The following is a 20575-nucleotide window of genomic DNA, read 5'->3' as shown; positions in this document are numbered from 1 at the left end:
ACTATAAAATGTTTGAATTCGATTAGTCGATTTTTACTTCAAACACACTTCAAAATTTGACGTTATGATTAAGTTTTCATGCTGAATTCTTATTTTCCACCAGTTTCTCTCTAGAAGCCTCTAGAATTGAGTTTTTCAAAGGGGTTTGATTGAAGAATATTTTTAACGTTGAACATCAATACCTATGGTCTAGAAAAATAAATTATCAGTTTGAATAGGTGTATGCACTCAGACCAAATAAAAAAGTGATGGTACATGAATTTGTTAGTTTCTCTTTACAATTCAAAAAATTCAAGTTTGAAAGAATTAGCCAAGAGGCCATCTATACACAATTAATTGAACTAATTCTAGTCGGAGCCAACCAGCAGTAGAATCCTGTAACGAATAGGTTAATATCATATTTTGGTGCGAGCTATTCTATCTAGATGTCGCTATGTAGGCGAATTTTAGAAAAAAATCTGGTGGATGCGCTAAATTTAAGCGTACCCGCCCGAGAGCAGTATGGTATATTTGGTAATACTTTACGAAACGAGTTTTCGATCAGATTCAAAATCTGATACTTCAAAGAATCTCCAATCCTGGATATGTTAACTAATAAACTAATCTATATATCTTTTTTAACTTGAATCAGTATCACCAATCTGAGTGTTGGTTTCCGATAACAAATGTCGTAGAAATGACAATAGCAGAAGTTAATTATTGTTTTTATTCATAATTTTAAAAGGTTGGAAATAAAAGCTCTAACTTCGCATTTCTTGAGTGCTGAAGACATTTACTGGAGGTAAAATAAGAAAAATGCATTCTTTATAATTTTCTTTATTACATAGATTTCTATTTTACAAACAAGTGTTGAGGAGGAACATAGTTACTAATCTTCCTCCCCTAAATTTCAGCTTTGCCTACTTAGTTACAACTACAGATGTCAAATATTCTGTACAAGAACACATATTCTTTCATCAAGCAACATCTGAGCATATTGAAGAAATTACCACAAGTTCAAGTTGAAATATGAAAAACTGATCACGCTAAATGAATAAAGAGGTGAATCTTTTCTGAAAAGTTACATACGAACTGAAAATACGATAACTTCAATGTCAATACAGAGTTTGATACAAAAGAATAAAAAAGCAATCATCATTTTAAAGAACATAATCTAGTTCATATCGGATGTACTGGTTTTTAGGATCATTTGTTATTCTTGGATATCCAGCTACTAATGAATCTTGCCCCCCAATATAAAGCGAGTTGTATATTTTCCAATAAACATCTCTTACTTTTCTGGCAGGATGAAACAGACCCTGAAAAAAAAAAAAAAAAGATTTTAAAAGGAATAAATGTTATCGGTTTCATATTTAAGATGAAAACCTTGTCCTAAACATGGAATTGTGATATATCACAGTCAAGAATTACTAAATGGATAAAAACAACAGAGTACGAACACAAGAAAAAAAAAACACTGAAAAGTCTATCTAAAAATATCAATCACCATCAGAATTCATGAATTCTGATTGAAATTCCACGGTCAGCTGGGTTTACTTCTTGTGTCAACTGAACCACTACAGAATCATTATTTTTGTAGTATTAAGCCAATTGAAAAGTCCCCGGTCTGATGCACAGATAGCGGTGCTAGTATTAAATTCATATGATTTTTAGTTAGTACCAACCTTCAAAGGATACGTGTCAAAAGTCCAACCATTAGTTTCTGAGATATTGCGTTGTGAGTGTAGCTACTTTTGTTATTTGAAAAAAGATGGAAAAAAAAAGAAGTGTGCTGATAAAATTTGTTTTTGAAGGGAAAAAATACAGTTGAAGCCAAATCTTGGCTTGATGAAGAGTTTCCAGAGTCTGCACCAGGCACCATCATTCATTGGTATGCTGAGTTTAAACGTGGTGAAATGAGCACCGAAAACTGCGAACACAGTGGACGCCCAAAAGAGGCTGTCACCGACGAAAAAATCAAAAAAGTTTACAAAATAATTTTGAATGACCGTAAAGTGAAGTTGATTGAGATAGCAGACATTGTGAAGATATCATCTGAACGTCTACATCATATCATTCATGATTATTTGTACATGAGAAAGCTGTGTGCAAAATGGATGCCGCGCGAGTTCACAATCGATCAAAAACAACAACGTGGTAATGATTCTTAGATGTGTTTGAAGCTGTTTAAGTGCAATAAACCTGAATTTTTGCGTCGATATTTGACAATGTATCAAACATGACTCTATTATTTCGCTCCGGAGTCCAATTGACAGTCAGCTGAGTTGACTGCACACGATTAAACGAATCGAAAGCAAGAAAAAAAAAAGTCAGCTGGCAAGGTTATGGCATTAGTATTCTGGGATGCGCAAGGTATAATATTCATTGGTTACCTCCAAAAGGGCCAGATCACCAACAGCGATTAATATATAGCGTTATTGGATTGTTTAAAGGATGAAATCGTTAAAAAATGGCTCCATTTGAAGAAAAAAGGCACTGATTCATCAAGACAATGCGCCGTGTCACAAATCAATAAAATCAATGGCAAAATTGCATGAATTGGGCTTCAAATTGCTTCTGCATCCACCGTATTCGCCAGATCTGGCCCCCAGCTACTTTTTCCTGTTCTCAGACCTCAAAAGAATGCTCGCTAAGAAGAAATTCAGCGCCAATGAAGAAATAATCGCTGAAACTGAGGCCTATTTTGAAGCGAAAGACAAATTGTACCACAAAAATGGTATCGAAAAGTTAGAAAATAGCTATAATCGCTGTATCGCCCTCGAAGGCAACTATGTTGAATATAAAATCGAATTTTGCCATGAAAATGTGTTTCACTATGGTAGACCAAGGACTTTTCAATTGGCCTGTTAAGTTTTCAAAATTTTCACATGTTCAGCAGTAGATAAACGACTAACATTGTTAAAAGGCTAACCTTCAATTAAACGCTCCGAATGACAGTTCTGTCACTAAATGACACTAATGGTGGATTTATGCACCAGTCTTAAGAACTAAGACTAAACCTAAGAACTAAAAATTGAACACTAACAAATCAAGTAGGGCGTTTATGCACGTTTCCTAAGAACTAACACTAGCAGGCCAACTATTAACTAAGAACTGAGGGGTCAGGTAAAATATAGAAGTGCGCTGCATAGAATTTCAATATTAACAAGTACTAATTTCTATCATTTTATGTTCTTTATTTGTGTTTATCGATGAAAAGTATTAGGTGCATTTGAAAAAATTAAATGTATTTTTTTCACACTAAATATCAATATCAAACATCAAAGTATAGAACAAATAGAAAGTAGTTCGAGCATGTGCGCATGCCTTAACTAAGAACTAACAAGAGAGTGCATAAACGCCACTGAATTCCTAGGTTTAGTTCTTAGTCCTTAGGTAAGGTGCATAAATCCACCATAAACCAACGGACAAAATCAAATGCTTTAGTATTACAACACTTGAATTTTCACATATCCAAGTGACGTCACTAACGCCATGTTGCATTTTGGGGGTCCCTTCAAATTTCACATTTATACAAATTGAAAATATCCACTTTTTTTGTGATCAAATAAACACCACTAAATTATTTGAGAGGATTTGAAAAATTTGTCAATCATGCGAAATATTCTTACCTGTAACGAGTACTGTAGAATTTTAATCGGCCCCAGGGCGACTCTCATCCCTTCTATAGCGTCCATAAACGCCTGCACAAGATGGGGCGAAGTTTCGAAAATATTGGGCCAGACGTAGTTCAGCAGATGGATCAGGGCATCCTCGCATCCGAAACCGTAAACTCCCAAAGCCATGTGTTTGATGGCGGCGCAGGCCGTCTGCCTGTGAACCAGATCCCTGTCCATCAACGCGTCCTCGAGAAGGGGGGCCACGGCGTAAATGTAATCTTTGCCCATCTCTCCGATGTACTCGAAGAGGAAAGAGAGCGATTTCAGGACACCGTTCTGTACGTTCAGCTCGGGCACTCGATACTCGTTCATCAGGGCTGGCAGCACGGTGAAGGGGGAACAAGTTTCCGCCACTATAGCGATGGCCACCGTCGTACAAACCCTGTTCTGTCTCTCTTGAACCTTCAAGTTGTTCAGAAGGGTCGCCAACACGTCGTGGGGACCTATAGCCTTGGCTATGTAGCCGAAGGTGTTCACGGTGGCTCGACGAATGGCCTTCTTGTGGGCCTTCAGCAATTCCAAAAGTTCGAAACAGATCCTCATCCACTCTCTGGCGGACACGTATTCGGGACCCCTATCGGCGATCCTTCCAACCAAATCGATGCAGTTCTCCTGCACTTTCTCGTGACGATTCTTCAGGATGGGCGTGAGGCGTGGCAGCAGATCCTTAATGGGCGGAGTCATCTTCGTCATACCAATCACGTTAACGATGGCCTTCAACGCCCCCAATATGGAACCTAGGACTTCGGGGTATTCTTCTCCCAGACATTCGTAAAGTACCACGCCCAAGTGACCCATCAGTTTCTCTTCTTGACACGTTTTCATAACGATGGCGATGCGCGAAATGAGATCGGCGGCTTGCTGACGTACCTTCGCGGATTTGTTGTTCAACCTCCAAAGGATCGTACCGCATATTTGAGGCAGGTAAGGCTTGACCCTCTTTCCCAACTGGTTCACAATCGTTCCGAAACCGTTCAACATTACAACGTCTTCGGTGGTCTGTTCTTGGAACGCGTACAGAATGCCGTCGATGAGCTGTTCTTCCAATCGCGAATCGATGTCTGCCGCACCCAAATTGCCCATTATCTTTTCGATGCTCTCCATTACCATCTTTCTGTATTGTTCGTTTTCGTCTTTGAGATCATCAACGATTCGGTTGATAATTTCCGAAGCTCCTACTTTATTGGCGATCTCCACGGTCGTATCCACCAATTGCCTGTAGTTTCTTCTGTCCAAGGCCATCCTGTGATTCCAGAAGTGTTTGAAGAACTGCGGTAGGATCTCGTCTTTGATGTACTGAGATTCCACACCGTCCGTCGAACAACATTGCTTCACCACCTTCAGGACGATCTTCTTCATTTCTTCGTCTGGAGACTGGAACTCTCGGATCAAAATCAGCATCACTTCTCTGGTGTAGTAATTGGCGTATTCGGCGTCCATGAGGGGTATCAGATATCCAATGGCTTTGAGGAAAGCGGCTAGACCTTTTCCTCTGTGCGTTCTTATACCTCTCCACAGAGGTTTCAGTACGGAGTCGAAACTTTCGATACCTGCAAATAATTGGGATAGAGTATTTGTAAATTGCAGAAAATGCCAGACGTGAAGTCAGCTTTCGCTGGTTCAGAGAACCAAAAATGATAATAAAGGGTGTTTTTTTTTTAGAGCTATAGAACTTTAAATTGCAATAAAACAACGATGAATTATTCGATCGACATGAAGTTTATTTATCCGCAAGATAATCTTGTGGCATTACATTTCAAATATGATTTTTGGCATATGACCGCCACGGCTGGCTCGGATGTAGTCCAATCTGGACGTCCAATTTTCGATGACTTTTTCCAACATTTTTTGTGGCCGTATATCGGCAACAACACGGCGAATGTTGTCTTCCAAATGGTCAAGGGTTTGTGGCTTATCCTCATAGACCAATTACTTTACATAGCCCCACAGAAAGTAGTCTAGCGGTGTTAAATCACAAGATCTTGGAGGCCAATTCGCGGGTCCAAAACGTGAAATTAGGCGGTCACCAAACGTATCTTTCAATAAATCGATTGTGGCACGAGCTGTGTGACATGTTGCGCCGTCTTGTTCGAACCACAGCTCCTGGACATCATGGTTGTTCAATTCAGGAATGAAAAAGTTAGTAATCATGGCTCTATACCGGTGACTGTAACGTTCTGGCCTTCATCGTTTTTGAAGAAGTACGGACCAATGATTCCACCAGCCCATAAAGCGCACCAAACAGTCAGTTTTTCTGGATGTAACGATGTTTCGACGTACACTTGAGGATTAGCTTCACTCCAAATGCGGCAGTTTTGTTCGTTGACGTAGCCATTCAACAAGAAGTGCGCTTCATCGCTAAACAAAATAAAATGGACGTAGTGCGCGATACGTATTCCGCACAGAACCATTATTTTCGAAATAAAATTGCACTATATGCAAGCGTTGTTCAGGCGTGAGTCTATTCATGATGAATTGCTAAACCAAACTGAAAATAAATCACTTAACAGCTGTTAAATCGGTCGCCATCTTGAACAGTAATGCCAACTTAAAGTTATATACCTCGAAAAAAAACACCCGTTAAAATTTGATATGATCAATATTTACCGTAGGGTGTTGCAGCTTCAGCCAGGGCAGCTATACCTAAAGCAGTGATGGTCCTAACTTTCTGTTGTTCGTCTACTAGACCGTGCTCGATGATTTCTACTAACGACTTCAAGTGAGGTAGAATGGCACAACCCATCAAGATGGCTATCTGCTGAACGATTTTAATACCGGTATGTCTAGCTTGCCATGATTTTTTGGACCTGCACACGGCTTTCAAGAAGGGCAAAAGCGAGGGGATTCCTGAAAAAAACAAAGAACATCAGTAAAACATCTTTTAAATCGAATATAAATATCAAAATTGAGACATCATTGTGCCAAAACCTTCACTATTTGATATTTCAGTTTCGTATAGGTTTCATTGTTATATGTTGGTATTTGGAATTCTCCTGTCACAGATTCATTTATTATCTGTCAAATTTGTGATATAAAAAACAGTTCTGCCAACCAGCGTTTAAATGCAAAAATTACTAAACGATATTTATGAACGTTTTACATCAATTTCAATAAAAATACAGCGAATTTGAGAATAGTTATTTATAATACAAGTGCAGAAGGCATTGATATTCTTCCACGAGTTCAAAATTCAAAAACGAGCCACGAAGTGGCGAGTTTTTGAATGAACGAGTGGTAGAATGAGCCTTCTGTACGAGTATTATACATTATTTTCTGTAATTCATTGCATATTTATCGAAATTAATGAAATATTTCCATAAATATCGTTTAGTGATTTTTGCATTGAAAAATGTTGGTTGGCATAACTGATTTCTTTAAGGCAAATTGATGAATTGACAGATAAAGCCGTGGCGGAAAGTTCGAGGTACCAACATAGAATAATAAAATATAACCATGAAAACTGTGCGTTTCTGATATATTCTCGCACGATTTTGTTCTACAAGATGTGGAAGAATGAACGGAATAACCACAGGAATAAGAGAAAATAATGTATAATACTTGTACATTAGGCGTATTCTAACACTTGTTCATTCAAAAACGCTCCACTTTGTAGTTCGTATAATGTTCTAAAACAAGTTGCAGAATGGGATCCTATTCGAACAAAAACGCGAAATTTGACAATGAGAAATATAAGAGTGAGTTTACAATCGCATGAGTGTTGCAATTGCCTTCTGCAACGGGTATTAGACGATATTTTCTCTATTTCAGTCAAGTTTTGTGAAATATTGTCGAAATTCAATGAAAAATTTAGATTATATATCCTAGTGACTTTTGTATTGTATCTTGGCAGTTGGTATTACTGTTACAAAAATTGACAGATGACAGAATTTGAATCATACCTACGTTTCGAATATTGAAATAATTTATGATTACGCATTAAATTCATGAATTATGTCTGACGAAATCGATTTAACACCATCAGAACTAAGAGAAACTGCGAATAATGTTGCAAATCATTCCATTAAATCCAAATTATATTATATTGACAATTGACGTGTGCTGAAATTTGACAGGATCGGGAGTCAGTATTGACAACCACAATAAGAAAAATATAACTGAAAAGAATGCTGTAATGAGTTCATTACAGCACTATTTTTGGTACTGTAATGAACTCATTACGATACTGAAAGAGAGAATAGTATATTCTAAAACAAGTTGCAGAATGGGCTCCTATTCCAACACGAATGCGAAATTCGAAAACAAGCGACGAAGGAGCGAGTTTTCGAATGGAAGAGTGTTGGAATTGCCTTCTGCAACGAGTATTAGACGATATTTTCTCTATTTCAGTCAAGCATTGTAAAATATTGTCAAAATCCAATTAAAAATTCAAATTATACATCCTAGTGACTTTTGTATTGCATCTTGGAAGTTGGTGTGACTGTTACGAAAATTGACAGATTACAGAATTTGAATCATACCTACGTTTCGAATTTTGAAATAAATTATGATTACGCATTAAATTCATGAATTATGTCTGACGAAATCGATTTAACACCATCAGAACTAAGAGAAATTGCGAATAATGTTGCAATCACTTAGCTATGTCCAAATTATGTTATATTGACAATTGACGTGTGTTGAAATTTGACAGGATCGGGAGTCAGTGTTGACAACCACAATAAGAAAAATATAACTGAAAACAATGCTGTAATGAGTTCATTACAGCACTGTTTTTAGTACTGTAATGAACTCATTACGATACCGGAATAGAAAAATAACTATTCTTAACAAAGATTTAGATCAGATGAGAAGATTTTGGCCCAATATCGTCATAATTTTGATATTTATATCAGATTGCCTTCGTCAAGTAGACTCATCTGACCTTAATGATTTATAATATCAAATTAAACTTACCGAGCGCTGAAGCCACAACGGCAAACGCCCTGGCGGTGGTGTTTCTCACGTATTCATCTATATTATCGATATCCGGTCTCATCGTGGAAATCATAGTTGCTAGACCCGCAGCTTTGGCGAGATTCGAGATAATCTCCCTACCCTCCACTCTGGCATAGTAGTCTTCATCAATGAGCAAGGGTTCGATGACGACGAGAATCTTGTGGACGTACGGTCTCACCAGATCGTCGAGTTTGTACAAAATTCTGTCTATGACCTTGACTAAAAGATGACGTTCTTGATCTTCGAGAGTGGGACTCATCAAAAGGGGCAAGATCTGGTTGAAAAGTGGCCCGGCCCCGAATTCGCGAGCCTTATCGGTGATCTGCCTCAGGGCCGCTTTTCTCATCGGTGGAGTTCCTAAAAAAAAAACGCGAATGCACATTATAATCAACATTTTCGATACGGTGTAGAATTAAATGAACGATTTTCCAATAGGAGGTTTCATTCTGAATAACCAGCTATCTAGACAGCTGTCATTTTGGAAACTGTCATATTTTGACATTTGACAAGTAAGAACTATGCCATTACTAAAAATGGAACGATACACGCTTCAATAATGCACTGAAAGGGTTAAAATTTACTACAAAAAGGGTGAAAATTTTGTAGTCACAGTTCGCAAAGCTAAATCACTTTTGGGTCTTTGTGAAGCATTTTCTCGGTCGGAAATAGTGAAACTGGTGGAAACGAAACAATCGCCATTTTGCAAGAAAAGTTTTCTGGCTGTATTATTTCTCGAAGAGGTGATCAAAATTGGCCATGGAGATTTTGTGATTCAACATCTTCAGACTTTTTTCTTTGGGGCCACGAAGAAGTAAGGTCTATGCAAACGATTCAATACCTTAAAGATGAAATTCGTGAAGTTATCAAGGACACACAGTCGCAAATGTGCAAATTGGTCATGGAAAATGTCATTAAAAGGATATGGTGCTGCAACCGTATCCATGACGGTCATTTGGTTGATGTCGTTTTCCATAGTTAATGGAATACTTTCATCTCTACAAAGAAATAAACATCCACCCATTTCTCTTAAAATATACTTGTTATTTTTTGAACTTCAATAGTGTATTGTGTATTAAGAATTGTTTGTGTTATTTTTCTCATTATTTTTTTTCAACTTTATGATTTAGTAAAAAACGTTATTTCAAAATTGTGTCGGACAATCATTATTTTTGTTAATCTTTATGATTCATAAAAAAAATATTTCAAAATTGTATTGGGTAACTAAGTTTCTATTTCTCATTAATTTTTGTTAATCTTTATAATTTTGTTGAAAAATTTGTAATTGACAAAAATTATTATTATAACAACATATTGTCTAGTAATTGGGTAGACAATAAAGGACTTTTTTTTGCTGAAATTGAATTATTGTTGTTTAAAAACTATAATGTGAACTTAGTCCCCGATATCAGCAGATTTTGTTTTTTGGTAGACGGGAATGAATGAATAAATAAAAAAAAACCTCTCATTGGAAAACACCATGATAAGACAGTTTATTGCAGTAAAAAGCTACTCACCATTCTTAATTTTGAGCAGCAACTTCATGATTTTCCTCTCTTTTTGTTCTTCAGGACTGAGAGCATCTTCGTCAACGTCCACCAACAACTTGTCGAAGTATTGTGCGTCTTCCGGTTTCATGAAGGGTAAATTTTGTCCTTTCGGCTGATTATCTAGATATTTGGCACTCCTGTCCTCTTGCTGAATGAAGAAGCCGGTTGGGGTACCTCCAATCAAGGGTGTGGGAGTTGCGGTAAGTTTACGAGCTGGTGTTCTTATCGGAATATAACCAGCAGGTGGAGGCAAGATTTTATAACCTGAAAAAAAAAAGAAAATTGTTTTCCGTTATATTTATAACTGTGGTACACATTAAAGAGGAGATTGTTTGTGTCATTCATTGTCGCAAATAAATTCCTCGCATACAATGGAATAAAATTGACTTATATCCAATAGCGACTACAAAACCACAGTGTGACTATCCCCACTTCGCCATTAAAAGATAACACTTGTTTATTTAATATCGTGCTAATTTTTTAACTTTGAAAATATTTTTCTTTCACGATTAAAATTCATTTCTTTTGAAACTTTGGGCGGATAATTTGATGCTAATTCCAAATTGAAATTGAAGTTAAGTTCAGAAAAACAATTTTGGATTCTTCTCGGTGCAGATTGCAGATTATAAAAATAAAGATTTGTTATTGCAAAAATCTAGTTTGAAAATCTAACAAAACTACTGTTGTAATCTTTAATTGGAATTATAATTATTGAATTATTGCTCTCATTTCGGCACTAACCTGGTGGAAACATAGAATCTAATTCATCGTCTGTGTAAGGTCTGTTTCTCTCATCGATCTCTCTTTCCCATCGGTAGGCTTGAAGCTGCTCTGGCGTCATGGATGCCAAATGGCCTGGAGTCGGTGTGGCCATGGCCATGGCTTTAACGCCAACAGGTGTAGAACCTCCCGGTGTCATCAGAGGTGTGGCATGTCCTGGGGTTCCGTGAGGAGTTTGGGGTGTCATGGCCCCAGGAGTCATCGTTTGAGAAGGCGTTGCCGCAGAGGGTGTTTCATCCCATCGTGATCTGTAATAATTACATTCTGATTTAATGTTTAGAACTATTTCAAATTGTAAAGAGGAATTATTTCGACAAGTCCTACTTATAACCCTCATCCTAACCTTCAAACGATACGTGTCAAAATTTGACAGCAGTCCGACCATTAGTTTGTGAGATATTGCGTTGTGAGTGAAGCTACTATTGCTATTTGAAAAAAGATGGAAAAAAAAGAATTTGGTGTGGTGATAAAATAAGGCCTTTGAAGGAAAAAATACAGTTGAAGCAAAATCTTGGCTTGAAGAAGAGTTTCTGGGGTCTGCACCAGGAAAATCAACCATCATTGATTGGTATTCTAAGTTTGAAAGTGGTGAAATGAGCACCAAAGACGGCGAACGCAGTGGACGCCCAAAAGAGGCTGTCACCGACGAAGAAATCAAAAAAGTTAAAAAAAAAATTTTGTACGACCGTAAAGTGAAGTTGATCGAGATAGCAGACATTGTGAAGATATCATCTGAACGTGTACATCACATCAATCACGAATATTTGTACATGAGAAAGCTGTGTGCAAAATGGGTGCCGCGCGAGCTCACAATCGATCAAAAGCAACAACGTGTTAATGATTCTGAGCAATGTTTGTAGCTGTTTAAGTGCAATAAACCTGAATTTTTGCGTCGATATGTGACAATGGATGGAACATGGCTGCATCATTTCACTCTGGAGTCCCATTGACAGTGCTGAGTGGACTGCATACAATGAACCGAATCCAAAGTGAGGAAAAACACAACACTGAGCTGGCAAGGTTATGGCATCAGTATTCTGGGATTCGCAAGGTATAATATTCATTGATTACCTCCAATAGGGCCAGCCCATCAGCAGCAAATATTATATAGGATTATTGGATCGTTCAAATGATGAAATCCTTAAAAAAACGACGCATTTGAAGAAAAAAAAGGTACTGTTTCAGCAAGACAATGCGCCGTGTCACAAATCAATCAAAACAATGGCAAAATTGCATAAATTGGGCTTCAAATTGTTTCTGCATCCACCGTATTTGCCAGATCTGGTCCCCAGCGACTTTTTCCTGTTCTCAAACCTCAAAAGTATGCTCGCTGGAAAGAAATTCAGCGCCAATCGCCAAAACTGAGGCCTATTTTGAAGCGAAAGATAAATCGTACTAAAAAAATGATATCGAAAAGTTGGAAGATCACTATAATCGCTGTATCGCCCTCGAAGGCATCTATGTTGAATAAAAAAATCGAATTTTGCCGGGGACTTTTCAATTGGCCTGTAACTAGCTTCTTACCTTCTTTTAGATGCTCCCGGAGTTGGAGTGTCTTGAATCAAGTCAGCGCCAGTTCTGTCCGTTCTGGGGGTCTCAGCCCAACCGCTCGAATGGCCAGGAGTTTCTCTCTCAGTCTTGGGGGTTTCGTCCCAACGATTTCTTCTCGAGACGCTCTTATCGTGTCCAGGAGTTTCACGACCCGGTGTGGCAGCTCCAGGTGTTGCGTCCCACTGTCTTGTCGATTGACCCGGAGTCGCCCCTGGTGTTTCGCTGCCCTTGTGGCCTGGAGTTTCATCCCAACGATGATCCGCTGGGGTTTTCTGCGAAAATATTTTTTTATATATTTCAAACCCCTTTGTAGACTACTTAGTAATGGTAGGCTTTAAAATAAAACTGAAAACTTTATACAACTTCTTTATGATTAAAAAAGATGAAAATAAAGCAAAACTGAAAATATTTGAACACAAATAATAATAAGACTAACAGAAATTTAGTTTAAGAGTTAACCAACAGGCTAACTAGCGATAAACCAGTTTTGCTCTTTGTAGAACTCATCAGTATCACATAACCCAACCAAATGAAAACATTTAATTTTAATTGGAAGCCAGCAGTATGTTTCATTAGATTTTTTTTGAGAATTTGAGTCTACTTACATCTGCGTCTCCCCATACGGGTGTTGCAGCTTCTGCGCCGCTTGGTGTAGAAACAGACAGTATTTTCTTCTTACTCGGAACAAAAACTTCATCAATGGTTTGATCCCAACGCCCCCTCTTCTTAGGTCCTTTTGATTCTCCGTTAATAACCTTAAGTGAACCATCCTTCGCTTTGTCTAGAATTTTTTTCCGTATCTGAAGAAAGAAATTAAAGAGATGTTGTAATAGTATATTCTGAAACAAATTGCAGAATGGGTTCCTATTCCAACACGAATGCGAAATTCGAAAACGAGCGAGTTTTTGAACATATGAGTGTTGAAATTGCCTTCTGCAACGAGTATTAGACGATATTTTCTCTATTTCAGTCATGTTTTGTGAAATATTATCGAAATCCAATGAAAAATTCAGATTATACATTCTAGTGACTTTTGTATTGTATCTTGGCAGTTGGTGTGACTGTTACAAAAATTGACAGATTAAGAAATTTGTATCATACCTACGTTTCACAAAACAAAAAGTATAACTGAAAACAATGCTGTAATGAGTTCATTACAGCACTGTTTGTAGTACTGTATTGAACTCATTACGATACTGAAATAGAGAATAGTATATTCTAAAACAAGTTGCAGAATGGGCTCCTATTCCAACACGAATGCGAAATTCGAAAACGAGCGAGTTTTGGAACGCATGAGTGTTGGAATTGCCTTCTGCAACGAGTATTAGACAATATTTTCTCTATTTCAGTCATGTTTTGTGAAATATTATTGAAATCCAGTGAAAAATTCAGATCATGCATTCTAGTGACTTTTGTATTGTATCTTGGAAGTTGGTGTGACTGTTACAAAAATTGACAGATTACGAAATTTAAATCGTACTTCGGAATTTTGAAATAATTTATAACTAAGCATTAAATTCGTGAATTATGTCTGACGAAATCGATTTAACATAACCAGAATTAAGAGAAATGCGAATAATGTTGCAAATAATTCCACTAAATCCAAATTATATTATATTGACAATTGACATGTGTTGATATTTGATAGAATCGGAAGTCAGTGTAGACAACCACAAAACAAAAAGTATAACTGAAAACAATGCTGTAATGAGTTCATTACCGCACTGTTTTTAGTACTGTTATGGACTCATTACGATACTGAAATAGAGAAAGTATGTTTATTAAGCAAAGTTCAAGAGATTGTTCTAAATACTTACTTCGTTTTCTTCTCCTTTGAGAATCTGCTCTTTCATAATCTGAGAGTATCCACGTGCATTCAGATCTGGCGTTTTTCCTCCTGTAAACATAAGATGCGTTGAAAAACGCATATTAGTAAAAGGAAGCACTTGTATTTTAAAAATTAATTCTTCACCAGATGGGTGAAGAGGTACAGTGTGTCCTTGGATTTTTATTAGGTTGATCTGAATGTCTTATTCATGAGCATTTGTCACAAAACAGGTCCATGGGAAAAAATTTACTTTCCTAATGTAAACATCATTTTCACGTATAATTATTGATTTTTCCATGGAAATGTAAGCTATTTAAAAAAGAGATACAATTTTTTTTCTATTCAATGATTATTCAACAGACTTTGAAAGGATGTTGCGAAATGTTTGAAATATGGAACGTTCCATACATGTTAACTTTTCGCTAATAAAATTCAAGATGGTTTTCAATTGAACTTTATGATGGCTCGACTGAATAAGACGAACAAATCATAATACGTACATGATTTGATCCAACCACATTGGCAGTTCCTTCAAAAAACAACTGGAGAATCGAACCTAGAAATAGCCTGGGGTAATTAATAATTTTCTATACAACTCACACACACTTTCGCACTGAGCAGAATTTATCACCTTCATACTTTTTACGAGTCGATCCGTTGTCTTTAAGTAGTCAACAAACCTCTTGAATAAGATGACCTGTAGGAATTTATCCATCCAGAAGAAAATGACTATCATTAGTTTGATTTTATACTCTTTTATTTTATTCTACTTTTCTCAAAGCCTCACTCATCCAACATTCGCTCTAGTGATTTCTTTCATAATCATTTTATACCCCCAATAAAATATTTACTTTGAAGATTGAAATTCAACCATTTTAATATAATATTTGTTTATTTTTCAAGGGAACAACCTTCAAAAATCGTGAACAAATACATATATTGAGGTACCAATCTATATTGAATGTTTTATCGAGAATATGAGTATTACACTATTTTCAAAATAGTTTAAATTTTCATAGAATTGATCTTTATTCCAGAATTCATTGACAGCTTGAAAAACAAACATTATTATCTTCTTACATAAAGGGTTTTCAACCTCCAAATCAGAATACATTTCAATTGTGCATAATAACAATAAAGAGAGAAATGTTACTCACCATCAGCAAATGGATCTACACGTTCTGGGGAGATGATCATTTTTCTTCTTTTTTGCCTATATTCATCTTCCCTATCTGCAATTGTAGGTCTTCGACGATCAGCAAATGGATCATAATCTTTTTCACTCTAAAAAAGATGTAAGGTTATTTCTTGAATTATAATAATTATTATTTTATTTACCCTAGCAACATCATTGAGAAGTGCTGCTGGAGCCCCCAAACCCGTTCTTTTTTGTGAAAACCCAACATCCTCCTCATCATCATCGACCTCATCATTAGCCGCTATTGATGTGACATATCCTTCATATTTTCCCTTGCCCATTCCATTATCATAAATTTCACTATCGAAGTATCCACTCTCTCCTAATTTTGCACCTTTATCCGGATCTTCTACAGGGATTTCTTTCTTTTTGGATTGAATTTCCCGAATCTGGGCTTCAATATCTGTAAAATTGTATATGAGAGATGTTTCCAATATTTTAAAATTGGTTTAGTTACCTTCGTGTGTCCTAGGTATATTATCCATTTTTTGTGATCTAATGCGTGATTTATAATGGAAAATATATTGTCAAACAATATTTATGATTGATATTTTATCTAAATGCTTCACTTCACTTTGCTTTTTATTTTTCATGCGAACAAATCTGACAACTGACAATTCAATTCTATGGTTTTATTACAGAATACATGTGTTTTGGTAATTTTTCTGTTTCATCTCCTTCAAACACGATAAAGATTAGTAAATTTTAATTTGAGATAAGAATTTCCCTGAATTTAAAATTGCATACTTTTTCCACTAATCATTTGTTAAGTATTTTGCATTTCCAATGATTCATAGTTCCAAATTAAAAACCACAGAACATTAAACAACTATCAATTCATCTACAGAGTGACATTACTCTTCGTCTTTCCTCTCGTATTTGGTCTTAGTTGATAATTTGATTAACTAGTTAGTTGTAATGAATTGAAGTATGGAAATACGTGTCCAAAATGACTGAGGGTTAAATCAATTGGGAAATTCATTTTATAATAATATTTTGTATAGTTTTAGGAACTTGTACACCAAAGGTGAAAACTTAAATAAATAAAATATAATTAGGTGTATTTTTATTTTGGAGTTCCATAAATATTACTCTGGAGTTTCAGGTTGTTATTGAGTCAGCAATGGATGAAGATTTATCAAACTCTGGAACTAAAAATAAAGGAGCTGTGTCTCAAGCATGGACTAGATTATCCCAGGTAAAAAAATAATATAACCCGAATTTTAGTATCTGGTTACCAATGAATTCTGAAGTAATTATGAGGAAATTGCAGTAATTTTTATAACATTGGATTATTAGGACTCTGTCCGTCTCAAATAATTCTTATTAGATTTTATTTCATCAACTCAGATATATCAATCAACCTTGGACTCTTGGACACCCCATACTCGATTAAGATGGGGAGGTACCTTACTTCTCTTGATTCTGTTTGGTCTACAAATACTCAGGAAACAGGTACACTTAATGTCTTTATGTGTTGTAGTGGTACCAAGGAGTGGTGGACAGGACAGTTCCCTGGCAAAAGGGCCGATGGTTGGCCGCATTTTTTCTTATTCTCGGATTCTTGGCTAGAGTTGTTTTCGCTCAGGTATATCTTTTTATTAAAATCAGGGAAGGGCTGCTTCCATTGTCGTTTTAAAGAGGAACATTCATTCAACATGTTTCATTCACTGCAAGCTGTTTCATTTTTTTGACTGTACTATCATTTTTGAAATAGTTAAAGAACGAATTGAACATTGTGAATTATGTTCCCAGTCGATGTTAACTACAATTATTGATTTTGAATGTTTTTTGTCAAACGAATAGGAACTCGTTTTACTATTCAATAATTAGTTTTGCAAAGAACATTCAATTGAGGTAGTGTTGGGACTCATCTTTGCGTTCATAATAATTGAATTATGTAGTCTAAATGACAACATCCTTTCCACCACTCCCAGTGTTTTTTGAACTAAATTAAGTGAGTATTTGGTTTTGTAAATGTAGAAAAACGATTGGAAATTTTTGCATGTCTGAATTTCTAACACTTTAAAATTCAATGAATCGGAAGTTAATAATTTGTATTGCTTCAGTTGTACATTTCTTCTAGTCACATGACGCATAGGATCTATTACATAACATTGATATTCAATCAATAATATTTGTAGTGTTTTTCATTATATAAAATTTTCATGCTTAAATTTACTCTGATAATTATGCATAAACACAACAAACAAGCATAATATTTTATCTATAAATATCTTTTCTATTCATCAAATAAAGAATTGATTGTGATGTAATAAATAATTTATGATTTTAGGGATGGTATATTGTCACATATGCCCTTGGAATCTATCATTTGAATTTGTTCATAGCATTTCTAACACCAAAAATCGATCCAGCCATGGATTTTGATGGTGAGGCTTTATCTATTTTTTTATTGGAGAGTAATTGTAGTTGCTATAAAAATATTTTTGAAGTTACGAAGTACTTGTAAAAATTTGCCTAATTTCCACATAATTTTAATGTAATCACTGTTTCTGATCTTTGGCGATTTCAGCTGAAGATAATGGTCCAGAATTACCAACTAGAGCAAATGAGGAATTCAGACCGTTCATAAGAAGGTTGCCGGAGTTTAAGTTCTGGTACTCTGTAACAAGAAGTACGGTCATAGGATTTATTTGTACCTTCTTTGAATGTTTCAACATTCCAGTATTTTGGCCGATATTAGTAATGTACTTCATTACCCTGTTTTGTATAACTATGAAGAGGCAAATAAAGGTTAGTAATTCAACAAATTTAGCTCTAAATTTATTGTGTAGGTATTTTCCAAACTTGCTGCAATTTTCATTGTTTTGACTTTTTGAAATGCATTTAAAAATTTCGTACCGAAAACTTAATTTTGTATCAGGTACACTAAAGGTTTTGTTTCATGTTTTTAGCACCAGTAATAAAGAAGTTATGAATACTTTTTATTTCACGCCATTTTCCAATTTTCTCTTATAAAGGTGTTATTTTTAGAGCTATAGAACTTTAAATTGCAATAAAACAACAATGGATTATTCGATTGACATGAATTTCATTTATCCGCAAGATAATCTTGTGGCATTACATTTCAAATATGATTTCTGGCATATGACCGCCACGGCTGGCTCGGATGTAGTCCAATCTGGACGTCCAATTTTCGATGACTTTCTCCAACATTTGTGGCCGTATATCGGCAATAACACTGCGAATGTTGTCTTCCAAATGGTCAAAGGTTTGCGGCTTATCCGCATAGTCCAATGACTTTACATAGCCCCACAGAAAGTAGTCTAGCGGTGTTAAATCACAAGATCTTGGAGGCCAATTCAAAGGTCCAAGACGTGAAATTAGGCGGTCACCAAATGTGTCTTTCAATAAATGGATTGTGGCACGAGTTGTGTGACATGTTGCGCCGTCTTGTTTGAACCACAGCTCCTGGGCATCATGGTTGTTCAATTCTTCAGGAATGAAAAAGTTAGTAATCATGGCTCTATATCGATCACCATCGACTGTAACGTTCTGGCCATCATCGTTTTTGAAGAAGTACGGACCAATGATTCCACCAGCCCATAAAGCGCACCAAACAGTCAGTTTTTCTGGATGTAACGGTGTTTCGACATACACTTGAGGATTAGCTTCACTCCAAATGCGGCAGTTTTGTTTGTTGACGTAGCCATTCAACCAGAAGTGCGCTTCATCGCTAAACAAGATAAAATGGACGTAGTGCGCGATACGTATTCCGCACAGAACCATTATTTTCGAAATAAAATTGCACTATTTGCAAGCGTTGTTGAGGCGTGAGTCTATTCATGATGAATTTCCAAACCAAACTGAGAATAAATCACTTGATAGCTGTTAAATCGGTCGCCATCTTGAACAGTAATACCAACTTAAAGTTATATACCTTGAAAAAAAACACCCTATAGCTTGAAAACAGAAATTTATGAGGTTGCGATTTTTACCAAATTAATTATCTCAAAAATCGAGCGCAAAAATGTTCCTTTGAGTATTTTCTAGCCCAAAAGGATTCTGAGATCCCCTCACTTGACAACAAATTTGGGACACCCGTTACAATAATATAAACAAATGAGATGAAATCCTTCGAATATGACTATGATCATCATTAATATTTATTTTTCTTTCTACAGCATATGATCAAGTATAGATACTTACCATTCACTCATGGGAAACCAAAGTATCAAGGCCATGAAGACCAAGGCAAAGTCATTATTTCGAAGTGAGAGCAAGCAGTGCTCTAAAGTATTTGACAATTTTTTTAAATGAAATAACTTATGAAACATCTACTTATGACATGCCTTGAATAATGTATCTAACTTTTCTTCTCTATAATGTTGATGTTATGAAAATGTACTTTTTGAAGGGTGTAGATAAAGATGAATATACCAGATATTTGAGTTATGTCATACCGTTAATGTTCATAGTTTTAACCTGTAAACAAAATAGAGTGGCAACAACGAGCCAGCCAGAAAACTCAAATATTTTGTCATAAATTTTTGCATCATACATTTTCAATTAGCTGCAAATCTTGTGTATATGTTTATATGTAGAAAATATCTAATTCAAGTCTAAAAAAAATTATTTCCTTATAACATCATCAGATAGGTAATTATTTGTTTTTTTCTAATTTACCACTTGTATGTTTTTTATTTCCAAATAAATCGTTGTTCCTTATATGCTTTTTTTTGTTGATCAAATGAATTTTTGATTTTTTGTTAATGAAATATCTGAAATTCAAGATGACGTCCAATGTAGACCTACCAGATGGATTGTAAGTGAATCGTTTGTTACTATTTCCCATCATAGTGTTGATAATTTTTCCACTGACAGAGAAGTAACGGAATGGCACACTGAAGTTTGAAAATTTATATCCCAAGTTGAGGAACATGATAAACACTACCAAATCATTTCACTTCTCAATAAAAGCAATTTTAGATGTATATTTGCAATTCTTAATTTTCAATTAAAAATAGCAAAATTATTGGAGTCGAAAAATTTAGGCACAAAGCAATGGTTCAATCAAGAGTGGAAGAGCATT

General features: G+C 35.8%; 2 protein-coding genes across 5 annotated transcripts; one reads left to right on the top strand and one right to left on the bottom strand.

The window, feature by feature from the left end:
• Positions 1-800: 800 nt before the first annotated feature.
• Positions 801-16142, bottom strand: LOC123679693 (splicing factor 3B subunit 1). 3 transcript variants are annotated; one of them, XM_045617103.1, is made up of 12 exons: positions 15977-16142; positions 15660-15922; positions 15479-15605; positions 14311-14390; positions 13099-13293; positions 12467-12765; positions 10904-11190; positions 10130-10426; positions 8574-8972; positions 6267-6506; positions 3612-5209; positions 801-1298 (listed from the first exon to the last, which is right to left on the bottom strand). In XM_045617103.1, exons 1-12 carry the CDS (start codon positions 16002-16004, stop codon positions 1140-1142), a joined length of 3972 nt encoding a protein of 1323 aa, XP_045473059.1. In that variant the 5' UTR covers positions 16005-16142; the 3' UTR covers positions 801-1139. The 3 variants fall into 3 exon arrangements, with proteins under 3 accessions (XP_045473059.1, XP_045473062.1, XP_045473060.1); XM_045617106.1 differs by lacking the exon at positions 15977-16142 and having other exon boundaries at positions 14822-15605; positions 15660-15682; XM_045617104.1 differs by lacking the exons at positions 15660-15922; positions 15977-16142 and having other exon boundaries at positions 14311-15018; positions 15479-15606.
• Positions 16143-16384: 242 nt separating this feature from the next.
• LOC123679694 (protein RER1) lies at positions 16385-20211 on the top strand. Of its 2 annotated transcripts, none has more exons than XM_045617107.1 (6): positions 16385-16546; positions 16625-16717; positions 17003-17107; positions 17816-17912; positions 18056-18276; positions 19668-20211. In XM_045617107.1, the coding sequence occupies exons 2-6, from the start codon at positions 16643-16645 to the stop codon at positions 19758-19760; spliced, it is 591 nt and encodes a 196-aa protein (XP_045473063.1). In that variant the 5' UTR covers positions 16385-16546; positions 16625-16642; the 3' UTR covers positions 19761-20211. The 2 variants fall into 2 exon arrangements, with proteins under 2 accessions (XP_045473063.1, XP_045473064.1); XM_045617108.1 differs by lacking the exon at positions 17003-17107 and adding an exon at positions 16870-16974.
• The last annotated feature ends 364 nt before the right edge of the window (positions 20212-20575 follow it).

The sequence above is a fragment of the Harmonia axyridis genome, chromosome 5 (assembly GCF_914767665.1).
Source record: "Harmonia axyridis chromosome 5, icHarAxyr1.1, whole genome shotgun sequence".
Taxonomy (NCBI): domain Eukaryota; kingdom Metazoa; phylum Arthropoda; class Insecta; order Coleoptera; family Coccinellidae; genus Harmonia; species Harmonia axyridis.
The sequence above is the reverse complement of the archived record's forward strand: the minus strand, read 5'-3'. Positions and strand labels throughout refer to the sequence as shown.